The 24,238-nt window shown below is 35.2% G+C and overlaps 2 protein-coding genes across 2 annotated transcripts; one reads left to right on the top strand and one right to left on the bottom strand.

Annotated features, from left to right (window-relative positions):
* Nucleotides 1-7,422: 7,422 nt before the first annotated feature.
* Nucleotides 7,423-11,804, bottom strand: LOC103957449 (putative recombination initiation defects 3). The gene is given in 13 exon segments (XM_048565997.1): nucleotides 7,423-7,672; nucleotides 7,877-7,979; nucleotides 8,106-8,187; nucleotides 8,463-8,602; nucleotides 8,605-8,615; nucleotides 8,740-8,795; nucleotides 8,891-8,962; nucleotides 9,235-9,438; nucleotides 9,529-9,581; nucleotides 9,893-10,027; nucleotides 10,231-10,384; nucleotides 10,615-10,765; nucleotides 11,570-11,804. Coding segments are annotated over 12 exon segments (1,224 nt in total). The 5' UTR covers nucleotides 11,635-11,804; the 3' UTR covers nucleotides 7,423-7,672; nucleotides 7,877-7,878.
* Nucleotides 11,805-14,066: 2,262 nt separating this feature from the next.
* On the top strand, nucleotides 14,067-22,254 carry LOC103957448 (DEAD-box ATP-dependent RNA helicase 28). The gene is given in 22 exon segments (XM_048566228.1): nucleotides 14,067-14,292; nucleotides 14,294-14,329; nucleotides 14,457-14,543; nucleotides 15,425-15,613; nucleotides 15,702-15,770; nucleotides 15,930-16,036; nucleotides 16,309-16,387; nucleotides 16,690-16,863; nucleotides 17,000-17,148; nucleotides 17,301-17,396; nucleotides 17,519-17,621; nucleotides 17,797-17,859; nucleotides 18,344-18,405; nucleotides 18,578-18,674; nucleotides 18,832-18,950; nucleotides 19,030-19,072; nucleotides 19,209-19,310; nucleotides 20,564-20,662; nucleotides 20,757-20,831; nucleotides 20,944-20,988; nucleotides 20,990-21,219; nucleotides 21,400-22,254. Coding segments are annotated over 22 exon segments (2,253 nt in total). The 5' UTR covers nucleotides 14,067-14,079; the 3' UTR covers nucleotides 21,416-22,254.
* Nucleotides 22,255-24,238: the final 1,984 nt, after the last annotated feature.

The following is a 24,238-nucleotide window of genomic DNA, read 5'->3' as shown; positions in this document are numbered from 1 at the left end:
AATTTGATAGCGTTTGTTGACATGGTTGATTGTTGAAAAAATTATGTTAAATAAATGACCAAATGACAAAAATACTTTCAATTTAATAAACAATAGGCCAAAATGATTTGACAAAAATTGAGTGTATTTTTTTCTTTTTATTCCTTATTCAACGGAGATTTTTCATGGAATAACTAACATGGTAAACAAAATCAGGGATCACTTTTATCGATTTTAAATCTCATGAATCGTTTTGACTAAAAATCCTTCTTACCATGATTTAATTACTTAAACCATGTAAATTTGCATTTTTTTATACTATATTTATTTATTAAGTAGACGCGAGATTTTCTCGACGCAACTCTAATATAAATCCACGAAGTTCTTGTATGTATTACACATCATATATACTGAAATAATGTTTTGCATGCAAATTTAACAATGTTATATATTTTCCTATGAAAGAAAAAAAAAGAAAAAGAAAAGAGAGTGGTACTTCAGAATAAAACAGTGGATGAAGATTAAACACTGGGTCAGTGGGCATGGTGGTAAAAACATTCGAGTCGTCCTTGTGATTTAATGTATGGATGGATTCAAGTCGTTCAATTGGAAGCCTGCAGTGAGGCTGACTGGCTGAGGCATCAACAACTAACTGTCTGTCTGCTTTGAACTTTGAAAGATATGCTATTATTATTTGCATATCCTATTTATATATACTCAAAGTTTTCTATTTCTACTGACACATACAAGGTTTTAAAAGACGCTAGGTGGTAGTTGAACGGCGAATTGAAGTCTTTTTTACTAGCACAATTACATAAAGTGAATTACGACACTAATTAAGTACTCTTTGACCCAATTATAACCTTTGTCTTCAAGTAATTATATCAAATGATGCCTGCAATTTGAATTCTAATTCAAGCTGTGGTGGCTCTAAAGAAAGTACAAAACACCTGAGTCCTCGGCCGTCGGCCCTCAGAAAACAACTGTGTTTTCTTTTTAATTTGTTCATAAGAAGTCATATTGTTAATATTTAACTCTTCATTCACTTTTTCCATTCAAAATAAATAAATAAATAAATAAATTTCAAAGGTGCCTTCGGGGACATCCGATAAAAAAAAGTTAATATTATTTAATTATAAGAGAATTATAATGTCCAAGTAATACACCATAAAAAAACATATCATGTCCCAACTTAACCACATATTATTAAGTGTTGAGTGTTATTACAAAAGCTTTGCTGATATTAGGGGTGAAGACTTTCATATATTAATTGTATATCATTTTGCTATACTATCGATGTGGGTATCTATTCTCCAACAATCATGTCGTCTACCTCAGTAGTAAATTTAATGCATGTAAGGTAAGACAAACTTTGAATTACTTACTCTGTGTTATGAACAAAAAACGTAGTACTATTTATACACATTCTTGTTAATTTTTATCTATTGATTTTCTTCCTTTTATTCGATCCGATAATTAAAAATTAAGATGAGTGTAAGAAATAAAAATAACTGCATGGATAACACCACCCAAAAAAATGGGACAAGAATTTGCATGGGAAAATGCATGTAAACATTCGTCGGCAGTGAAAAATATAAAAGGTAGGCAAATTAGAGCTGAGATACCAAATGCTTGTCATAGTGCATGTGAGGAGCAGTTGGGCCTCAAGGGGCAGTTCAGTTGGGCCCTACTGCATGGGAAAGCAGCTGGGTCCACCAAAACCACACACACTTTACCAACTTCAATGCTGATTTATTGTCTAATCAAAAGGCCCATATGAGACAAAGTGCCACCTTGCCTCTACCCTAATGTCCGTTGAATCATTTCACACGCCACTCATATTTATAGGAACTTAATAAATAAATAATAAAAATTCTTCTCTAATGTATGACTTGCACCCGATTGGTATTTTTTTTTCTTTAAACTTGGTCAAAAAATTTAACAGTCCAAAACTTCGAAAATAAGAAAGGAAAATTTGAACTTAAATGAAACGAGTTGAGCTTACTTTTTTAACCAGCTTGATTAAAACAAGGTGAATAATGAAAAAGTTTTTTTTTTTTTTTGGAACAAACGATGATATTTATATTAAGGGAGTGGGGTAGTGGGCTAAGTCTTATGATGAGATTGCCGTAATAATATGGTTTAACTTCGTTTTTTACTAGAATCAATCTAAAATCTCTCACTTACAAGTGAAAAGTAATATAACTAGATCGTAGTACTAAGGTGTGAAAACCCAATGAAAAAGTTGGGTAGCACAATTGAATTAAAAACTGATTAAGTGGCAATTTTGTTGTTTAGAAAAGGGAGGGAAACCAATTGTAAAGGGACAACAACTTGGAGTTGAAATGTTTCTTTTTATTATTATAATTAATTTCATCCCTCCTATGTCATGTTATTAGGTGTTGGGGTGGGTAAAAAATACAAATTGTAAAACTTGACCTCTAATCTCATCACACAATACCAATGACACATTAACAATGCCAACTAACACACACAAGTGTTTAGACAATGGAAATTGCCTATTGAGGACAATCTCCAAGTTTTGGATTATTTGGGAATTTTTTTTGTTTTAAGGGATCACTACTACCTAGCTAACATTAAATTTATCACCAAATCTCTTGTTAATTTTGGATATTTTTATAATTTACCATAATATTATTATCAATTTACAAGTTATAATATAGATGGAGTGACATATTTACATTTCAGAATACAATATCAAGTAATATTTTTGTTTTTATTCACAATATGTGCTTGTGTTACAGGCCATACCAACGAATTGATCTTGACTTACACAATGTGGAAATAAGTTTTTTTGAAGAAAATCATCGGAATGACAGTCACATCCCTATATAGTGTTATCAAATCACTCATAGTTTATTACGTATATAAATTTAATTATTAATATATATTATGAATTTATAAATCGATGAAATATTAACAATATCATCTATCTCATATCATAAAACTTAAATTGTAATACTACGTGATCGTGTGACCGACACCATCCAAAAAAAAAATTCTAATTTTTCCCCTAGAGTCACAATGATGGAGATTGATTTATATGATTCTGTCAGTCTTGTATGACACATATAACCAAACAAATTAACAAAAATTAGTTTAGTATTTATATAAAAAGAGTCAAATAGAGAAAGGGTCGAGAAGGGAGAGTGACAGGGAGAGCAACCAATGATGCAGCTTTTTGTCTTTCTTGCCCTTGAAGATATACAAGAAATGTATATTAAGGGTTAGTGGAATTTCAAGGACCACAAGCGCACCACTCATGCAAAGGGAGACAATTAGTTTTGGATTTATCATTCAACTTTCCTTCTTACTTATAAAATTTCTATTAATTTGGAAGGAAAAATAGAAGCAAGTTAAGGACACGTTTGATGCATAGGATTGACTTGGTTTGGATTAATTGTATGGATTAGGTTGGATTAATTTTATTTAGGCCTCTCATTTTAAATGGCCTAAATATCATGTTTAGTCTAACACAACACAAAGCGATCAAAGGTTTACTAACTTAATCCCTTGTAGAATGAAGTCTGGAATCACCAGAAAATTTAGAGAAATCTCAAAGTTTATATTTGATTCATTCTTGAAAAATTACAATTGATAGATACAAGTGACTTAAATAAAGATTACAAATGTTTGGAACAACTCAAGGACTTATAGGAATTAAAACAACTTTAACTAAACATTAATAGGACGACAAACGAAGAGGAAGATTTTTATTACGAAACTTTAAACATTATTTTAGAGGCTAAAACGACCCTAGATGGTTCAAATCCATTGAATATCACAACAGAGTGGTGAGTTAGACTCGTGGTTTCGTCCTTTTATCTTATGACAGTCCATTTCCTCTTTTATCCACCATTTGTTCTACATCATAGTCCACACTGAGATTGGTGTTAAGTAATTAATCTAGTCCTAGTTTGGTCAATCCAAGGCTGCACAAAAGTTTTAATTTTAACCCTAAAAAAAAAGAATAGGGTTTAATTTTTTTTTTTTCAACGAATAGGGTTTCAGTTCATAAATGTGCATTGTTGCTTAAAGATGTAATGGGTTATTTGGTGCAACTTATTATTATTATTTTTGGTTGGTTAATTTGGTGCAACTTTAACATAATTTGGTTTTCCTTTAGTGTCAATAAAATTGTTGAGATTGAATTATCAAATTTGGCCATCATCTCATTAGTGCAGCCAAATTTGAAATTTACGTTTGTGTTACTTATGGTTTGGAGGTTATTATATAAAGCTCTTACCAAATGATTTACTTAAATGACATGTCCAATGCTTAATAGTTATGGTTTATCTATTATGTGCTTCGACCGAATTCTCATCCTAAATAACTTGTAAATTAGCAATCAACAATCAACAATATTTATCTATGCAGTCGACATTCTGTGATTAATTCCTGTTCTTGCAGTATCATTTTGTACTATAAAAATGCGGTCTTGTAATTTATCATGTTGTACGTTGTAAGTACCTTGTGACAAATTTGGGGATCCCCAACATTGCTCTTTCTTCAAGCATTGGATGCTCCCCTCCATCTTTTTGAGAATCCAATGCCTTAAAGCAAAAGTTTCATAATTTGTTTGCATGGCACACTCGAGGAGGCAATGGAAGTTTTGGCGGGTAAATATAGACTAGTTGCTTTATATAATACGTACGAGTGTGATGAACTGGCCACAATAGGAAGCATCGGAATCCTCCCCATAATTTAACTTGACAACTACAAGCTTTATGGAAATTTTCGCCACGATTTTGATGTTTTATTTAATTTAATTTTTTATGATTATTTGGATCTTTTGTTTGGGAAATGTTTACCTATCAAGAGTAATATTTCATTGATGATTGAGTGATAAAATTTGCCGCATGAAATCAATGACAGAGTCAGAATTTTATTAATATACAAATTTTTAAAAATTTTTAAGTCTAAAACTTGTAGCTGTTTAATTTTTTGTTTAGCTCCTAAATCCGTTTTACACCAAAATAAAAAAACATTGGTCTTCTTCTATATGGTATCGTTTGGTATGCAGACGGGACGAGACAGGACGGAACGGAACGGAGCAGGAGCAAAGATGCCTCGGATGAAAACAAGGAGGAAGAAGAAGGAGACAGAGAGATTATAATTTTGCGTTCCACGGATGTGGAACGAGTCGTTCCAGGGGGGTGAGGTGGAACGAAATTTCACCCAAAACTTGTTCCGTGGAACAGCTCGTTCCACCTGTTTTAGGCACACCAAACGTGGGACGGAACGCTTTGTCTCACTCTGTTCTGTCCCGTCCCACGTACCAAACGGTACCTATAGTCTTAGGTGTACGAGAGACGCGGTACGAAGCATCTGCTTGAGAATCTTTTTTCTCTACAGCCGTTAGATGAGACGAGCAGGTAGCTTTGTTGTTACATCATTAAATTGATAAAAATAAGATGAAGGGTATAGAGTATAAGGTTCGAAATATTCTTCTAATGGCATATTGTATAATTGAAATCTAGCTTTGTTGACTATATAAACATAGAACCAACCAAATAAGACAAGTTATATGTCACACAAGAATAACAAAACAAAAGCAAATCGTCCTATGAACAACATTTTAGAATTCAAAAGAAAATCGTCCTGTAAACAACATTTTAGAATTCTAATCACCACTCATTACAACAAACATTAAAAAAGAACCTTATTCTAATTCTTTAAAGTAATTTATTTGAAACAAATGAATAAACGTAATTTCTCACGGGTTATTTTATTTAAAAAATAATAAAAAATAGGAGAGTAACCCTTTTGAAATTTAATTAGGAGTTAATGATGGAAAAAGGAGGACGGGGAAATAGCCGCGTGACGCGTGGGTCTTTGGAGGGCCCTATGCCTTTGGATTTTTATAATTTTTCCTTCATCAGTTTCTTAAATGACAATGATGATTTATTTATTTGATGTGGTTTTTTGTTTACAAAACAAAAATATATTGTCCTTATTCTGAAAAAAATTAAAAGAGGTTGTACTTAATTGGTAGATTGGTCACACGTCTTGGTTTTGCAGAGGGATCGTCCACCGACACAAAAAATTGGGACAGTTCCGAGTTGATTCTAGGTTCGAAAAAATTTCCGAAAATTTCGAACCAAATTAAAAAAAATTCTGATCTCAAATAAAAAAAAAATCCTAAATCAAAATTTTCAAAAATTTGAGGAGGAAATATCAAATCCATCCCGAAATTTTGGTACAAAATTATATGTTGTCTACTCAATTTTTCAGTAATTTCATACTGAATCGAAATATTATATATAATTATTACATATTTATATTTATATATATATATATTATATTTGAAATGTTGCTAACCACTAGTAGCAATATAATTGAGGTGGTCTATGGGCAGCAACCATAGCCCTTTATTGCCACATTTGCTGATATGAAATTCCTACAAATGTGTCTATTTCTTCAACATGAAATCAAAAAATTGTATTATTAGTTTTCGAACATATTAGGATTGTAACTTATTTTTTTGCTTTTTTGTTTGTTACTTATTTTATTTTGGTTACATGTTAATTTAACTTGCTATGAATGATTGCTATTTCAATTTGTATGAAATTTGGGAAAACCAAATCATCCCGAAATACCGAAAATATTTTGAGAATCCTAAAAATTGAAAATACCAAAATTTTAATTTAGAATTGGTCTTTAGATTCCTGTTCGAAAAATTTTCGATTTAAAATTCGGAATCCCTATTTTCGGTTTGAGATAACATAACAACCCCCCACGGCGCGCCCGCTGTTGATTCTACCGCGTGTGTCCAACTGGATTGGGACCATCGTAGGCAACTAGGCATTGATCTTTTGTCAAGCTTTTGTTTGGTTAGGGCTTACTGGTAGGGGATTTGACTTTTATTCTTCTCTCAATAACAATCGGGTGCAACAATAATAGTCGAGGATCTTATGTATATACTCTTGTAACTTGTTCGCCAAATAACTAATAAACACAACGTCACTCACTGTCAAGTCGACTTTCAACAAAAAAATTTATTTTCCTCTGTTCTTATCAAATGCAAAAGTAAAAGACCATAAAACCCTGGTTATCCAATCACAAAGAGAACAAGACATGCGGGACTCCATGTGTTTTTCACTATGAAATGATGTTTTGAGAAACTTATTCAAGAAGAACCTTTTTACGAAAGAGTAACAATTTGGCACTAAAAAAATTCTCATGTTATACTTCAAACTTTCTATAATTAGAAAGAAAAATACACTTATAAGAGTGTGAAATAACTTTTTTGGGGTGCTAATAATAGTTCACAAAACTAAACTGAAAGTACTAAAATTGCTACCTTTGTTAGAATGAAATCTACAAAATTGTGGGCTCTTAAAAAACACTGAGCCCAAGTTTAGCGTTTTAAGAACCCAAACCCACCAAGGATATATGGGCCTGCAATTGACAACTAAGAACTGCCAATCTGCCGGATAACATTTGTGTGAACTGTAAAGTGTTGATTAATTCTCAAATTTTTACAACAATGGTGGCTTGAACTCTAACTTCTTAGCCAATCTATATGGGTCCCAACGAACATCTATCAGTTAATTTGATTTAAAAGGGGAAGAAAAAGAAAGCGAACAATTGGACATACCAAAAGCGATCAAACCACCTAATGTTGCAGTTATTGGTTATGCCCCGGCACATGGGAGGAGACATCCAGTGCCTGTACAGATAGCAAAAGGCACAAAGCAATAAATCAGCTAAGAAAAGAGACGAGAATCCAACTGTGAGTGGTTCGTGAGCAACTGACAACCGTTGATTAGTTTAAGCATTGCGGTGAGTCCTGATTTAATCATTTGGTTTCAATCACTCAACCAACTCGTGGACGACTGTGTTTGCAAAAATTCTTATAGATGTAACAGTCTACCTTCAGTTAATAATTATAGTGTTGCTGCATTTTCTCTTTCGCCTTCTTGCCCTTCTCAAGATCCTTTCCGTCTCTTCCATTACCTCCTCAGCCATATCTACGTCTCCCCAAAGGAAACGAATACGATTACAATTACTTTTTGAGCGTAACAATTATATGCTTACATACGTGTAAAGATATAGCATAGTAAAATTTAATGGATACTGCAAATGCACTTTCACAAAAATACCTGTTTCCTTCTCGCCGAACAAGCAGGAAAAAGCTCCATCAATCTCCTCGTCCGATTCAATAATAACTCTGCATTCCCTTTCCTGCATCATGCATTGTCATCACCATACGGACCACGATACTAGACACGGTAGCCAAACTGTAACTAATACCCAAATGAGTAACGAAAAGACTTTTATGCAGTACATAAGATAGAAGGGAAAGGTTTGTTTCAAGTGCAATAAGAGAAATGACTCAGTTCACACCTATAATTAAGCCAATCACCTTAATGCCAGAAACATGTATAAATCAGAGAGCATACTGTCTCTCTAATCAGCACAAAAGATAGGGAGAACGAGAAACGAAAATTAAAGGCTACCTGTGGAATGGAAGTAAATCTGCTAGGCTTTTGTACTTGCCGGAACCCATTATCACTCAAGGTAGATGTTTCCACCTTTACAGACTTCCAGCCTCCTCTTTCTATCTTTGGAACTACAACTGCTTGCACACCAACCTTCGAGGCACAGCTGAACTGAAATCAAGAGAAGGGTTTTTTAAAGAATGGTGCTACTGGTGATCAATGCACCTCTATCTCAAATAAATAATATAAGAACATTAAATTTCTACGAAACAAATATTGACACCGTCTCTCATACCTTTTAATGGGCTGTGGCTTTCCTTGTAGAAGGACAGACGCAGGATATGCAGAACCCTGCATTTTCTATGTATAAAAATTTTTCCGGTAACAAATCATAGCCCACGAATGCTTGAGTACGTAAGTGAGACGTAAATGGAAATATTAGTCACCTGTGGTGGAAGTATTGTGGGTACTTCACAATTTTGGGTGGAGGTACTCTGATTCTTGGTGCAAAGCAATTTCTGCAAGCAAACAAAGATGAGACAAATGGATTGAATAGCCTCCTACACATGGAATGTTTAATTACCGATAGTTCAATGGCTCGACAGTAAATGTCTGGAAATAGGAAAGTTCAAGCATTTCTTGTGTCAGGAAAGAAAGAAAAAGTTGGAAGTTTATTAAACACTTGCTCCATCTCATCTCAATGAAAACTTAGGATTTCAAAATCGATGATTTCAAAGTCATAAATGTTTGCATGTGTCACAGAGCTCTCCATCATATATATCTAACAGACCTGCATTTCCTTGATGAAGGAGTCATGCAGCTTGTTTTGTGATTTCAGTAAAGCTGCTTCAGTGACTCCTATCTTTTCTGGTAAAGCTGAAAGCGCCAAGAAAATCTCCTGTAATTTGTCTTGATAGGTATTTTTGCTGAGTTCTTCAGAAATAGACTTGATGCCTCCGTCAAGGCTAGTTTTGAAGTCTTCTTGCCCCTTAATCTGCTTCACCACATATCAGTTTAGTTAGAAAGTCCAGAATCATGGACGCGTGAAGCAACTAAGCTGTAGACTTTATGTGGGCGCCATTACCATTAAGTGCAATGAATTATCTTGCGCCATCAACTTCTGCCGCATGGCTTCCACTGAATTAAAATTGAAAAAAGGATAATAATATTTGAAGTTAATAGGATCAGAAACTTTTGACACCAAGTGCAGTCGAGATCAGTTTTTCCCAAATATATTTTCCCATGAACAAGTAATATGTAAGTCCTATCGCTCAGAATGTTCTTTATTTAAAAATGTTAGTAAGTTAGAGCAATTTAACACTTAGAATAATGAGAACATGGAACAAACAAATTAAATTTATGCTGAACAATTCAACTTCAAAGCTTTAGATAATATATTTTCTCTTCAGCTCCTATATATTCAGTATGTAGAGGAATAGATTACTCACTCTCCATAGAAACTTCCTTCATCCCTTTGTTTACTTGCATTACATCACGCTGGACAGAATCCAAGATCATTCCAAACTTATTTAATGAAGTTTCCATCACTCCAATCCGGTGTTCAAACTCCTCACTATTCTGACCTGCTCAGGCATGTAAGACATTTGGTTTCCCATTAAAAGTCACCGTATGAATAAGGGGCAAGAATTTCATTGGCCTGCTATGCTTACGCAGTTACAAATTAAACATCACAATCTTTCGTAGTACTTCACATAAACTACGTTACCAATACTTAAAAGCCTTTCTAGACACTATTTAATCATGTCCAACTTTGGATGAAACTTACATCGATGATCTGAAACAGAAGTGGAACTCCACTTGCGCATGAGGTTGGTGGAAGATCTTGAGATCTGCAATTGACTTTCGTCACGTGCATGACTAATTGGGGGTAAGTAAGCAACTTTCTTCACAGAATTCTCTCGTTCTTGAGAGCCAAACCTCTGCAGAGATAGTATGAACAGAAGTAAGACTTTCAAATGAGAACAGAGTCCAATAATCAGTCCAACTAAGTTCTGAGTAAAAGAAATGACAGTGAATGGTCTCTACTTCTTTGAATTATCTGTTCATAAAAATAAAATGATGAAGACACAACTTGAGTTTCTTTTTCTCCACTTTGATAACAAGCATATAAGAGCTTAACACGTGGCTCGAAGCTGAAATGAGAATTAACCTGATCGTTCGTGAGAATATCACACTGAGAGTTCTGAGAGAGTTGAGAAAACATGTTATGCTGAGATGAGAGTCCCTGAGAAAATGACTGCTCTGATGGTTGAGAGCGAAGCTGCGCTGCTTGTGGTCCATTTGGTACAGCATTTGGTCTCCTGCTTAGCAATTTAAAAGAAATATATATATATATATATATGTAAGATATCAACGATGAGATTTCAGGAAAATCCACAGTATTAGCCTAATCACAATTATTATTTTAACTCATTTAATTTGTTACGTATTTGCTCGAATTTCACATAAATAGATGTACGTTGCTGTGAGTATATTGGAAAGAAAATGAAATGTTAGATTTTCTTTTCCCATCAGAAAGTGAAATCGATACCTACAACGAAAGGCTTAGTGAAACAAAATCTGTGAATCCAATCATCTTAACCTCTTTCAATTTTCTATATTTTCTCCGTGATCAAACAGAGAGCCAATTAGGACTGTAAGCGACTGAAATTCGTATGGTTCACAGCTCAAAATTTATTTTTCCGAGCATATTGCCATAAAAATCAAACAAAAGATACCGTGAATTACAAACCGAACCTAATATTCATAAGAAAAAGTCAAAATCGAGCTCAGAGTTTACTCCAATAAGTGAAAATCCTAAGTGATAAGACGCTACAGATTCAAAACTCGATTTTCTAAAAAAAATTCCTACATTTTTCTCGCGAGCCAAACAGAACTCTCGTGCATGAAAGGATGCAGAACTTAGATCGAACCTAGAGAATTTGTCATCTAAATACAATAAGCAAGCGAAAAATCGAATCTAACAAGCTCGTTAAGTGAAAACCTCATGAAACATTGAAAATTAAATATTTGAACTTCGACATTTCTGAGAATAATTTTCCTGCGTTTTCGAGGGAACCAAACAGAACATTGCGATTGAAATTTTAGAAAACTGATAGCCGAACCTTGTGTGAGGAGGAAGGACCGAGATAGAGTTGACATCGCAGGCCTTGTTGATCTTCAACTTCATTTGCTCGAATCAGTACGATTTTGAGGCCCGTTTGTATGTACGGAAATTGGAGATCGAAACGGAGTTGAAACTCTATGAAGATTTGAAGAGATATCGACCTTTGATTGGCAAAAGACTAACGATCTGACGGTTTGAGATTTTTGAATTTGAAAGACTCCGCCGCAGGGGTTGTGATGAATCAGAGCTTTGAGGGCTGGTTTGGTATTGCTGTGCTTTGAAAAAAAGCTGCTTCTGCTGTGCTGTGAGAATAAGCAGCTGTGAAATAAAGCAGCAGAGTGTTTGGTAAACTTTTTTGTAAAAGTGCTTTTGAAAAAAAAAAGCAGTATTAGAGTGTTTGGTAAACTTTTATGTAAAACAGATGTGAAAAAAAGCCAGTTTTTCAAAGCTAGGTTTTGCAGCTTCTTGTTTTTGGCTTTTTTTCATCCAAAACTGTGAAAAAAAGCTGAAGCTGAGTGTTTACCAAACACAAAAACAGCTCCCAGCTTTTTTTGACAGCAGCTTTTTTCAGAATCACCTCAGTACCAAACCAGGTCTGAGAGGGCTACTTCATTATTCGCATCCTGGCGGGAAAGGGATTTGAGAGTTGCCCGGCAGGTTTAATGGGCCGAGATACGATCACAATTAACTGAGGCCTATTATTGATCCAATATTTTAGGCTTATGAGTCTAAAGGCCTTTCGAAATTTGACTAGCTACAGAAGAATGAGGATCATCTTTGTGGGAAGATTATCCAATTATATCTATTCATTGTATATTGTGCGGTAAAAAATTATTATAATTTTTTATTTATTTAAAATTGAATATAAACAGTACTTAATAAAAATTGACTGCACGATGTACGATAAATAAATGTGATTAGAGGATCCAACGAGGATCCTCTCTTTAACATAAGATGCTTATCACGTATTCTAAGGTGCGGAACAAATTTGATCCATTAGATCAAATATGAGCGGTTGAAAATAAATTCATCAAAATAAGCTTAGAGTGAAACCGACCGTAAATAACCTATCATTAAATCAAAACAGTACCCGATAATAGTTTTAAATTTTCTCAATTTAAACTCTCTCTCTTCTCGAAGACAGTTACCTTCTTAAATTTGTCTATCATTCGCCCAAGACTTTCCATCTCCCGCAAGCGATTTCAAACTTCCTTCCCATCATAAACGTCACTCCTGTTCGAAACCCAGTCGTCTAGAAGAAATCGATGAAGGGCTTAAAATGTCCTCGTCGGGCGTAGCACCTGTTGTAATTGGTCAGTTTCTGCTCCAATGTTAGCTACGGTCAGGCTTAAATGAGGTAGTGGCATGCTTGTAAACAAATGGAAGTTTATTTCTAATGAAATTAGCTGACAAAATGGGATATCTGTCAGGGGCATTGGTTGGAAAAAAAAGAAAAAAGAAAAAGGGTTTTGCATGTCGACTTTTTTCCTACTCATGAAGCTTTAGTTTTTGTCCTTGTTATATTGTATTTTGTTATTTTCATTAAATTTCAGACCCTTTACATTAAATAAGTTATAAAATTATTAGATAATTTTTTTGTTAAAATAAACTTAGTTCAAACTCTCTTTTGATTAGTATTCCATCTTTTTTAATCTTTTGTATTAGGCTTTATACTAATAGCCCAAACCGAACGTAAACGAACGTCTCATCCCGCTCATCCTCTTTCACTCTCTTCCAACAAAATAAAAAATAAAATTTCTCCCTCTCTCTCTCTCACGTCGTCTCGTCGCCGCGAAACAGCCGCCATAGAGTTGGGATCGAAAAGGACTACCGACGGAAATTTTAATTTCTCTAAAATCTGAGGTATAAGTTGGGAGAATTGAAAACCGAGCAAACGGAACCGGAACCGGAACCGGAACCGTGCCCACCCCACCTCTGCAGGTACCCGACGACGACATCTCTTCTTGCATGTATATGTATATATAATATATTCGTTTGAACTTCTTAACAAACTTTTTAGTTATTTTGCCTAGTTGCTGAGATTTGAGCGAGAGTCTTAGCGCAACAGAAAAGTTTCTACTTCGTGACCGAAAGGTTTTGAGTCGTGGAAACAGCCTCTTGCGTTGGTTAGGCCACTTACGATAAACTGTTTGACCTCCTGACCAACCTTGTTATCTTGGGGTCACCCTTTTCTTTAGTTGCTGAGATTAGGGTGATTGTAATTCTGCTCGTGTTTGGTAATTTTTGGACGAATTCTTGGTTATTTTATGTTTTTGTTGTTCTTACGGCTGAGACATTGAATTTCAGTTTTTCTTTTTATATTTTTTGATATTTTGAAAAAGGTTGAATTTTGTGTATTGGTCTGAGAATGTGATATTCTGACAATGATTTGCGAATTTTCTGAGCGTCAACTTTCGATATTGCCCAAGTATACTGCTCTTCACCATCAAAGCTAACAATTTGCTCATATATATATACACATAGAAGCTGAAGCAGAGCCTTCCTGCTATGATACCAATGACTCCGAGTTTCGTATTTGAACCCCCAAGCGATGAAGAATATTCCGATGAAGAGCAAGGTCTTGGCGATGGCAATTTTCAATCCTCATGGGACTTCGCATCTTACTCTGAAATAGTCTCCCAAGACCATGCCCATGGAAGCACCACCTCTGTCAATTTCAAAATTAAGAAAGCTTTGCAGCAGCAACCAATCTCACACCAGTAACACTGCTGACGAAGACAACGAATCCAACAAACAAGTAACTAGTTGACCCTCTATTTATTCCACTTTATTTGACTACTGAATATTAATTTATTTTATGTAAATTCTCAAACATTTTCAGTGCAGTAGTAGTAAATATCATTGGTTGTTGTGGATTTGTTTAGGAAGATTGTAATCAGCTAGATTCCAGTGATGAAGAAGACCAGGAGGAAGCTTTTAATGATGACCATGCGAAGCCCACTCCAATTCAGGTTAGAATTATAATCCCCCATTATTCTTTTCTCATGTTTCTTGTTGCTTTAAACCACTTATTATTCTTTCAAACTTGTTAATATCTATATAGATTTCACTCAAAATGTATTGATTTATAACTCCACTAAAATCCTTTAGATTCAATTCAGTACAACACCCTATAAAAGTTTCAGTCAACATTGGCTGTTGTGGTTCCTAAGTGGGTACGAATAACGCAAAAATTAATGATACTATTGTACATATTCTATTCATCATCAATAAAGTGTGCTGTGAGACCATACAATTCATGTTTTGAGTGCTTGTCGAACTGTCGGTGGTAAGAGAAATTTGGGGTGCATTCAATTCTTTCTTCAAATGAGCCTTTGATTGGTCATACATTCTAAAAAAGTTCTAACAATAGTCCTCCTACAAGGCACACAAAACAATGGAATTACAATACTATAAACCGATTGAACCCCATATGCTCAACGGTACTAAATGTCGTCTCATTAATAACAATTATCTCTACACAAGCTTTTAAACAATCGGATTGGTTGAACACCTTAGCAACCAACTTTTTACCTCCTTTCTTATCCCCACAAAGATTTTTTGACTTTGATTCACATTCTCGGGATAATATCTACATTGACTCTCAAGATGTTTTTCATGCCAGACTTTCTATTTACACTCGAATCGGCCGCATAGTCACCCAAGTTTCATCCATCCTTGGAAGGAAAAAACATTGATGGTATCAAAATTGATGTGCAATTTAGTAAAGGAGATACTAGTGCTAGATACCTAAGACAGTCCTTAGATCATAGATAGAGTGTTAATAGATTTTTTATATGTTGATTATAATGAATATTGTTGCTTGTTAATTTTTTTGGATTATTATAAGCAGACTGAAGACAAAGACAAAGAGGAAGGCGATGATGCTCCACCTAATGCTGCCGATGACAATAATAAGCCCTTTTTTGCCCCATCAGAGGGAGTTTTGTTTCATGCAAATTCATTTATGGAGTTGAACTTGTCTCGCCCTTTGCTTCGCGCTTTAGAGAAATTGGGCCATACCAAACCCACTCCAATTCAGGTTCAGAATTCTATACCAATGACAGACAATTCATTTCTTGTTATTCTCCCATAAGATGAGTTATACTGAATTATTTGGTTTTGTGTAGGCAGCATGCATACCAGTGGCCCTTGCTGGTCGTGACATATGTGGGAGTGCCATTACTGGTTCCGGGAAGGTAAATTAGTTTGTTGAGATCTCTTTTAACATAGTTACCTAACAGTTGTGGTTAGGGATTGTGCTATTGGTTCTAGTTGGATCAAAATTGTCTTCACATCATAGCTTATTTTCTATTTTGATCAAATCAGTTTATACATTTGTTGTCATTTTTGCTCAGACTGGTGCTTTTGCGTTACCAACTTTGGAGAGACTGTTGTATCGCCCCAAGCGGCTGCCAGCTATAAGGGTCCTTGTTTTGACTCCGACAAGGGAACTTGGGGTTCAGTAAGTTTAACATAGTTCAACATTTCTTATTATTGAGTTTATATTAGTAGATTTGTTTCTTATTTAAATGACCATATTTTTTTGTGTGGATATTTTTGATTGCCTATTTCAACCATATGACCATTTTATATTTGTCAATATTTTTGATTGCCTATTTCATTGTAATTGTATTCTTATTGTTCCTCAGTTCCCTTATTATCTTATTCCTATTTGAAACTTTTATTATTCTTGTCTTCCCTAATTAGTTTTGGATCTTAACACTCTAATCTCAGGGTTCTGAGTATGATTGAGAAACTTGCTCAGTTCACGGATATCAGATGTTGCCAGGCTATTGGAGGGCTTCCAATGAAGGTTTGATTTTTTTTTTTTGCTTTATTATGCCTTATTCTGAGTTTCGTGATTTGAGGCGATAGGGACTCTTGCATATTTTAATATGATGGTAACTGGATTACTTAGTTTTTTTTTCAGACATCACAGAAGTTTCCTTTTCTGGGGAGTAATATTAACATGTCATGTGGCTCATTACATAATGCATCTCTCATGTGGCTCATTACATAATGCCATCTAGTCAACTTCTTTTCATCATTTTTGGTGAGGAGAGTCATTTTCTTACCATGTCGCTCATTACATAATGATGCCATTTTTTTAATCAGGAACAAGAGATAGCCTTGAGATCAAAGCCAGATATTGTTGTAGCTACTCCAGGACGCATTATAGATCATTTACACAATTCTATGTCTGTGGATTTGGAAGATCTTGCTGTTCTAATTCTTGACGAGGCTGATCGACTTTTAGAGATTGGGTTTAGTGCTGAAATTCGTGAGCTGGTATGCTTCTGACCTCTTTTGGTGCATAGATGATAACATTTGAGAGTTAGCTGATTTTCTGGAAAACAAAAAATATAATTTATTGTCTGTCTTTTTTCAAAGTATTTCAGTTCATAATTTACTGTTTGCATGCTAGATTCGTCTATGCCCCAAAAGGAGACAGACCATGCTATTTTCAGCTACGATGACTACTGAAGTTGATGAACTTGTCAAGCTTTCTCTTACCAAGCCACTACGCCTCTCAGCCGACCCATCTGCTAAACGGCCAGTGGCACTAACGGAGGAGTAATTCGTTTACACTCGTTTGTGCTTTGATAAAACTTTACTAATATATGTTGCAGAATTTGACTCTATAATTCAATCTTTAGCATGTGTATATTAAAAATTCTGTAGGATTGATTACCATTTTGACTGTTGCCATTATTATCGTCATGTAGGGTGGTCAGGATACGACGAATGCGTGAAGTAAATAAGGAAGCAGTTCTACTTGCACTGTGTTCGAAGACATTCACTTCTAGAGTGATCATATTCAGGTTCGTATGGTAACTGTTATCCTCTTAATGAATAATAATTGAGTTTAGTCCTCCTTATATTGGTTGACAACTTGGATATCTTTCATCTATTCTCTGTATAATCATACTTCATCTTCTGTCAGTGGCACAAAAGTAGCTGCGCATAGGTTGATGATATTATTTGGGTTAGCTGGCTTAAAAGCTGCTGAGTTCCATGCAAACCTTTCTCAACCCCAGCGCCTACATGTGAGTAACTTGCCTGTTTGTTTGTCTGGGTTCTTTGTGTAATTAGTTACTGAAGGATTGTTCTATATATGCATATATAATTGCAACATGCTCGATATATGTGATCGTCCCTCGATAATATCTTTACTTCCTTGTTCTAATTCATGGCAATCCTACTTTTTTATTGTTTGTGTAGGCTTTGGAACTCTTTCGGAAGAAGGAAGTTGATTTTTTGATTTCAACTGAATTGATTGCCCGCGTAAGAACTACTACACATTTCTTGTCTGCTAGATGTTAGTGAGCATCTTGTTCACTCATGCCTTTGTATTTGAATCTAGCTCCATCAGACTTTGGCTGATATTGGGCATTGTACCGATACTTAAGGTCACTACCATACTGCACCTGCATCTTGTAGGAAATTACACATTCACTATTTAAAAAATTGCTGATTGATTGTGGACTCTCACATAAAGAGATGAGATGGGCAAAACTTAACATAAATTTTTCAGCCAGATTTTATCGGAATATGGTGCCCGTAATAATCTATTATTATACTACGCCACCCCTCATGGAGTCCTCTTGTTAGCCTGCATATGTTATTTTTATCCTATATGCATTTGGTGGGCAAGGGAAGAGAGGGTTGAGGTTCTTGGATTGTGATCTCTTCGTCTGTATTTTTTTACTACATAAAGTACTAAAATGTTTCTACTTTATAGAAATTAATAAATCATTAACTTCTGTAGGGCATTGACATAGATGGTGTTCAGACTGTTATCAACTATGACTGTCCTACAAATCTTTCAAGGTAATGACTGAATCTCTCACCGTTACAATGTGCTCATCATAGTTCTACCCTAATGTACTGTTACTGCATTATTGCATTTAGAATTTTATTGTTTCTGGTGTGTGTGCTTCTATTCCACTGTATTCTCTTTTGTGCTTCTTTTGACTTCCATCTTTCCTGTTTCTTGGTGCAGCTATGTTCATCGAGTGGGCCGTACTGCAAGGGCTGGCAGAGACGGATATGCTGTAACTTTTGTGACAGATAATGACCGGTCTCTTTTAAAAGCCATTGTAAGGGTTCATATATTTTATTTAATTTTAACTTTCCTAGCATCAACCTTTTCATTTGTAGCTATAGAAAACTTATCCAATTACAAACTGATGTTGGCGGTTTCTGTAAAATTATGATTTTAACCTATCTGTTACATGGGGAATTCGATTTTAATAGGAAAAAAGGGTTGGTTCAAAACTGAAGAGTCCAATTGTTGCTGAACAATCAATTACCAAGTGGTCCCGGGTTATTGAGGAAATGGAAGATCAAGTGGCTGCAATTCTTCTAGAGGAAAGGTTTGTGTCTTTCTTCACAGTGGTTTACTTATTTAATTATCGCTTGTGAAACTGTTATAAATTGTGAGCATATGTGCAGGGAAGAACAAGCACTAAGAGATGCTGAAAGGGAAGTAACAAAGGTATTTAGCACTGCCTTCCCTTCGTTGTCTTTTTGTGAGCACAGTCTACAGTCCAATTGCCTTTCATTCTGTAATCATTGCTAGGAATGTTGATGTTATCTGTAATTGCTCTGATTTTATGTTGTGGCTTTTACAGGCAGAGAATATGATAGTACACAAAGATGAAATTTTTTCACGTCCGAAGAAGTCCTGGTTTCAGTCAGAAAATGATAAGAAGAAGGTAGTGCACGCAGCGAAGGTAATTTCTTTTGTTTTGTCAACATTATTTGTTTATTCATATACAGTTTTCTTTTATTTTATTTTTACTGGGGATTCCTTTTGATTTTAACTTACTACGAATTTGATATTGTTGTGATTGGCTCATATTATGAGTTGGCAACAATTTCATCTCAACCATGTGGAGTGCTAGCTACTTTCGACTAAAGAAAGGGACAAAGAAAAAGGGGGACATCATTATGATGTCTAGCCCTTGATTTGTGGCTTTTACAAAGGCAAAGATTTGGCCTTGTGTGATGAGCCGAAAGAGAGAAGAGGAGAGAGAGAAGGAGGGACCTTTTGTTTATATTAAGGCATTTGGTTATGCCTTTGTGATGGGAAAAGAGAGCATCCAAGGGGGAGAGCATTCGGCTCTCCCATGGAAGGTTGAACATGGGTTGAGAGAAAATCAAGAGAGCTAGAGTGAAAAGTATTCTAGTGAAAGAACTCTTGGGGTAGAGTGAGGTTTTTGGGAAAATTCTGTGAGTGGGTGTACAAGGAATATGGGATTGGGTTAAGTCGATTTAACTCACGTATACTTGTACTGTTATTCTCATAGTGAAGAGCAATATCTCTCCGGGGACATAGGCATTTTTTTTTGCCGAACCTCGTAAATTTCTCTGTGTCTTTATTTCTTGTATTTTATTTTGTTCAACTGTGTGTGAAATTGGTGAGGTTGTAATCTGAATCTCGGTTCCGCACTGACGAACGGGCCAAGGCACAACAAATATTTGCAAAAATATCCTTGATATGTCCTCTTTGATGTTTTTTTGATTAAATGGAGCTTATGTTTGGGAAATGGAGCTTATGGGATGTCAATTTCCCACGGGTACCCTGAGAGAGAGTCTGTTGGACGTAAACTTTAGCTTGGTTAAGATCCACTGTGTAATTCAGTGGAGACTCTTAAAATGCATGATTCTTTATATATATATAAGGAAAGGAAAAAGAAAAAACAATTGGCCATTCAATTCTATATGGAAATTAATAATCTTACGGTTGTGGCATTCGGTAAGGAAATTTAGTGGACAGTGGGTTCTTGTACAAGTAAACCTTCCCCAATTCTCCTGCGTTTTAGTTCTTTTTGCTGATAGGAGTAAGAAACACTATTTAGTGCTATCTTAGATCTTGAACACGGTCTTAATTTGCATTAAGACGATACTTTTGTACTGCAAATACTTTTTTTTTTTTATGGGAAGTAACAAAGTACAACATTACATCTGATTTTTTCATCTACAGGCATCCCTTGGAAGAGAAAAGCGTTGTGGAAATGATGTAATCAGTGCTCAGCAAGCCGAAGACATAAAAATGAAAGAAAAGAGGAAGAGGGAGCGTGAGGTGACTATAATATCGCAGCTGAGTCTGACTTTTCAGTTTCTATGTTCCATGGTAGTTTTTTTGTTTAGCATGTAACTCGATCCATCGTGAACAGAAAAATTTGCCTCGCAAGATACGTCGGAAATTGGAAGCAGCTAGAGAAATGTTAGAGGATGAAAATCAGCTCAAAGTAAGTTCTTCTCTCCCACCCCCACTCCCCCTCTCGAGCACACACAGACACACAGAGAAGTTACATACACAATTTTTAATAGCACATAATAATCAGTAAGTAAGAACTGCAGGGCAGTGACAAGTTTAAAGAGAAGACAGGAATGCCGCTTGTTGACCGTTGCTTACAGACGGGCAAAAGCCATGAAGGCTGCACAAAAAACAACAGATGTTGGCATGACTTTGAAGAAGTCTAGCAAGAGATGTAATCTTCCTCCACGAAGAACTCAGTCTAGAACAGATGAGATGCGGGACCTGTTCCACAGTGACATAACTGAAAGGAAGCATAACAGAAAGCTTGGTGGGGCGGGAATGAAAAAGTCCAAGAATTCCTTCAAGAGCAATTCAAGGTATGCAGCTCCTTAGCTTTTGTACATCTTTTTTGCTGTTGCATTTTTGTCCAATCATTTTTGTTGAGTCTAGGATTTTCATCACTTGAAAACGCACGCATGATTGTAGGTATTCACATGTGTATTTATATTTCTCGTCTTTAATATGAAGCTTCACTTTCTATTGTTTTCGTTGTTCAGGTGCAAACGCAGATAAAGGAGCACAAGAAGCGTCTGTTGTGGATGCTTAAGTGTAATGGAGAGCTATATTATGATATGATGCATATCTATCTAATACATTATCCTTTGTTGGAGAGAGGATTATAATGTCTATTTATTTTGGACATGGATTTCGTATTTATGTTAGAACTTGAAAAGTCATCTCATGTATTTTGTGCTTAGTTCCTTATTTTTTGGGTCTTGAATTATGAGATGCAAAATTTGTCAGATCCCAAGACCCAGTGTTTTCCGAGGATTTGGATTGATAATGCTTGCTTTAGGCCATGTCTGGCATGCCGTAATACACCGGCGATGCTTGGGATACGAGCAGGGGTTTCAAAAAGTCGATGTTGATCTGGAGAGGAATCGGCTCAGTGCCGCAACTCTGCCCGTGAGACTTTGGACCTTCCTCACTGTACTGGGGGATTGCATCTCAACGATGGCCGTTATCTGGTTCGGATTGGCTTTGATACCTCTCTGAGTCACCAAATATCCCAAGAACTTTCCGCTTTGGACACCGAAGACGCACTTCTCCGGATTGAGTTTCATCTGGCACTTCTCCGGATTGAGTTTCATCTGGCACTCCGCCAAGTCATCCAGTTTCCTATGTTTTTTTTGAAAACCCTACTTAAAGGGATTGAGTTTGAGGCAGGCTTAAACCCAAATCCCCTTTAAGTATACTTTCAATATGGTTGAGATACGTTGTCAATATAGGTCATTCGCAAACCCTACACAAAAAATGTGTACCCACTCAAGTCATTCATGATAAGGTAACGGGAAGGCAATTTGAATTTCGAACTTGGATGTATACGGAAGATCTATGTGAATGAAACTCTATAAAGTTATGGATATGTGAATGAAAATTCTATGTGTTGCATCTGTTGGTGTCTTGAAATTGTGTTTTGGTTTCATGAATATCAAAAATACTCGATGCTCTGTTTAGGAAATAATGATAGTAGCCATGTTTAGTTCTAGAAATAGTCAGTGTTCAGTTTAAGAAATAGTGATAGTATCAATGTTTAGTTTAATAAATAGTGATCGTACTTGTGTTGAGCTTAGAAAATAGTTAGTATTCAATTTAAGAAATAGATATACCAATGTTCATTTTAAGAAATAATGATAGTACTTGTATTTAGTTTAGAAATAATTAATGTTCAATTTAACAAATAGTTAAAGTAGTAGTGTTCATTTTAAGAAATAATAAAAGTACTAGTGTTCATTTTAATGTATATAAATATTTTTGAGTTTAACTGCTTAATTAATGTTATCCTATTTTATGTTCATATTTTGTATTATCTGAATTTTATTATAAAACTAATAAATATAAAAGAGAGATTTTCCTAGCTTATCAAGCTAAGATGGCCGCCTCCTCCTTTACGTTTTTTTTTTTTTAAATTTAGTAGATAATATCGTTTGTTCAAATAAAAATCAAGATGGAAAACAGGAGGTGGCCATTTAGTGGCCGACTCTACCCCATTACATATGGCATTCTTCCCAAGTTATGAAAAGAAAAAAGGAAAGAGGGAGAGTGAAGCATGTAAGGATAGAGGGATGACAAAACTAATAAGAAGATAAAAAGAACAGAAATGAAGACAAGAACTCACGGGTATTTGAGAGATATGGAAGCAAGTGCAGAAGGGATTGACAAACTAGATACTTTATTTCTGTCAACCAATGGTAGTGTTATAAAAGACGAGCTACTGGAAAAGAAGAAACAAGATCGGATATAATTTGATCATTATGAACAATTCCAAAATCTTTATAGACAGAGCCAATTATTAATTTCCAACGAGGGGCAAATGGAATCCTATACATAAATCAGTTAATAAAAGAATAGAAAAAACTTTTATTGTGTCGCTTAAGTTGTATAGGAATTCTTGAAACCAAGTGTTAAGAATAACAAGTTCCCTTCTTCGATGGGTATAATAAAATAATTTTTTTTGTTAACATTGCGAAGAACAAGTCATTGATTCTTTTGATCGGAATTCATATTGAAAATAATCAGAAATCTAGGAATTCTAATCGTAAAAATCGCTTTCGATTATTTCAAATTAATTTAATTGAAATCAAGACAAATTAAATAAAAATAAATAAAGCAAATAAATAAAATTGGGATACTATATAATATACATTATCACTATATTTATTATATATACGTAGTTAAATCTATTTCTATATATATAGAAAAGAAATATGATGATACTATTGTAGATTGATCTATATTAATCTATATTAAATTAACCTGCATTACAATACAAAAGGTGGCCTTCAAGGCGAGGCTTTAGCAGTTTTGTCTGTTTTTTTTGGGAGTAGGCAGATGCTTGCCTATCTTTCGAGGCGCAGGCCAAGGTGCATATAAGGCATTGTGACACACCCCGATCGAGATCAGGGCATGTTGGCCGTGACGTGGAAGTGACGTAACCATGTGCACAATGCGGAAGCTAATAAAATAATAATAAAAGTACGAATAAATAAAAACCAGCTTTACACAAAGTAAGAACATACATGTGCAAGCGTAAGTGTGAAAAACAAAGTTCAGAGCTCGAAGACCTAATGCAGTCTGGGAGAAATAACACTACAAAAACACACCCAAAGGTGGTCCTACACTGGTGATAATCTGTTAGATATGCCAGGGAAATCCTTTGGGGAGCCACCAAAAGTGCTAGCCAACTAGAACCTGAAGAGGCGCAAAACAAAAAGTGTGAGTGGGCAAAAACAAAGTTTTTCAAAAACCATTTCATAAACAAGTTCTAACCCTTCACCGTAAAACCTGTATACTTCCCAGAAAAGTAGAATATACATATACATACATACATACATA

Source organism: the organism of the source record quoted next, unplaced genomic scaffold (assembly GCF_019419815.1).
Source record: "Pyrus x bretschneideri cultivar Hongxiangsu unplaced genomic scaffold, Pyrus_bretschneideri_v1 Contig40, whole genome shotgun sequence".
NCBI lineage: Eukaryota > Viridiplantae > Streptophyta > Magnoliopsida > Rosales > Rosaceae > Pyrus > Pyrus x bretschneideri.
The sequence above is the reverse complement of the archived record's forward strand: the minus strand, read 5'-3'. Positions and strand labels throughout refer to the sequence as shown.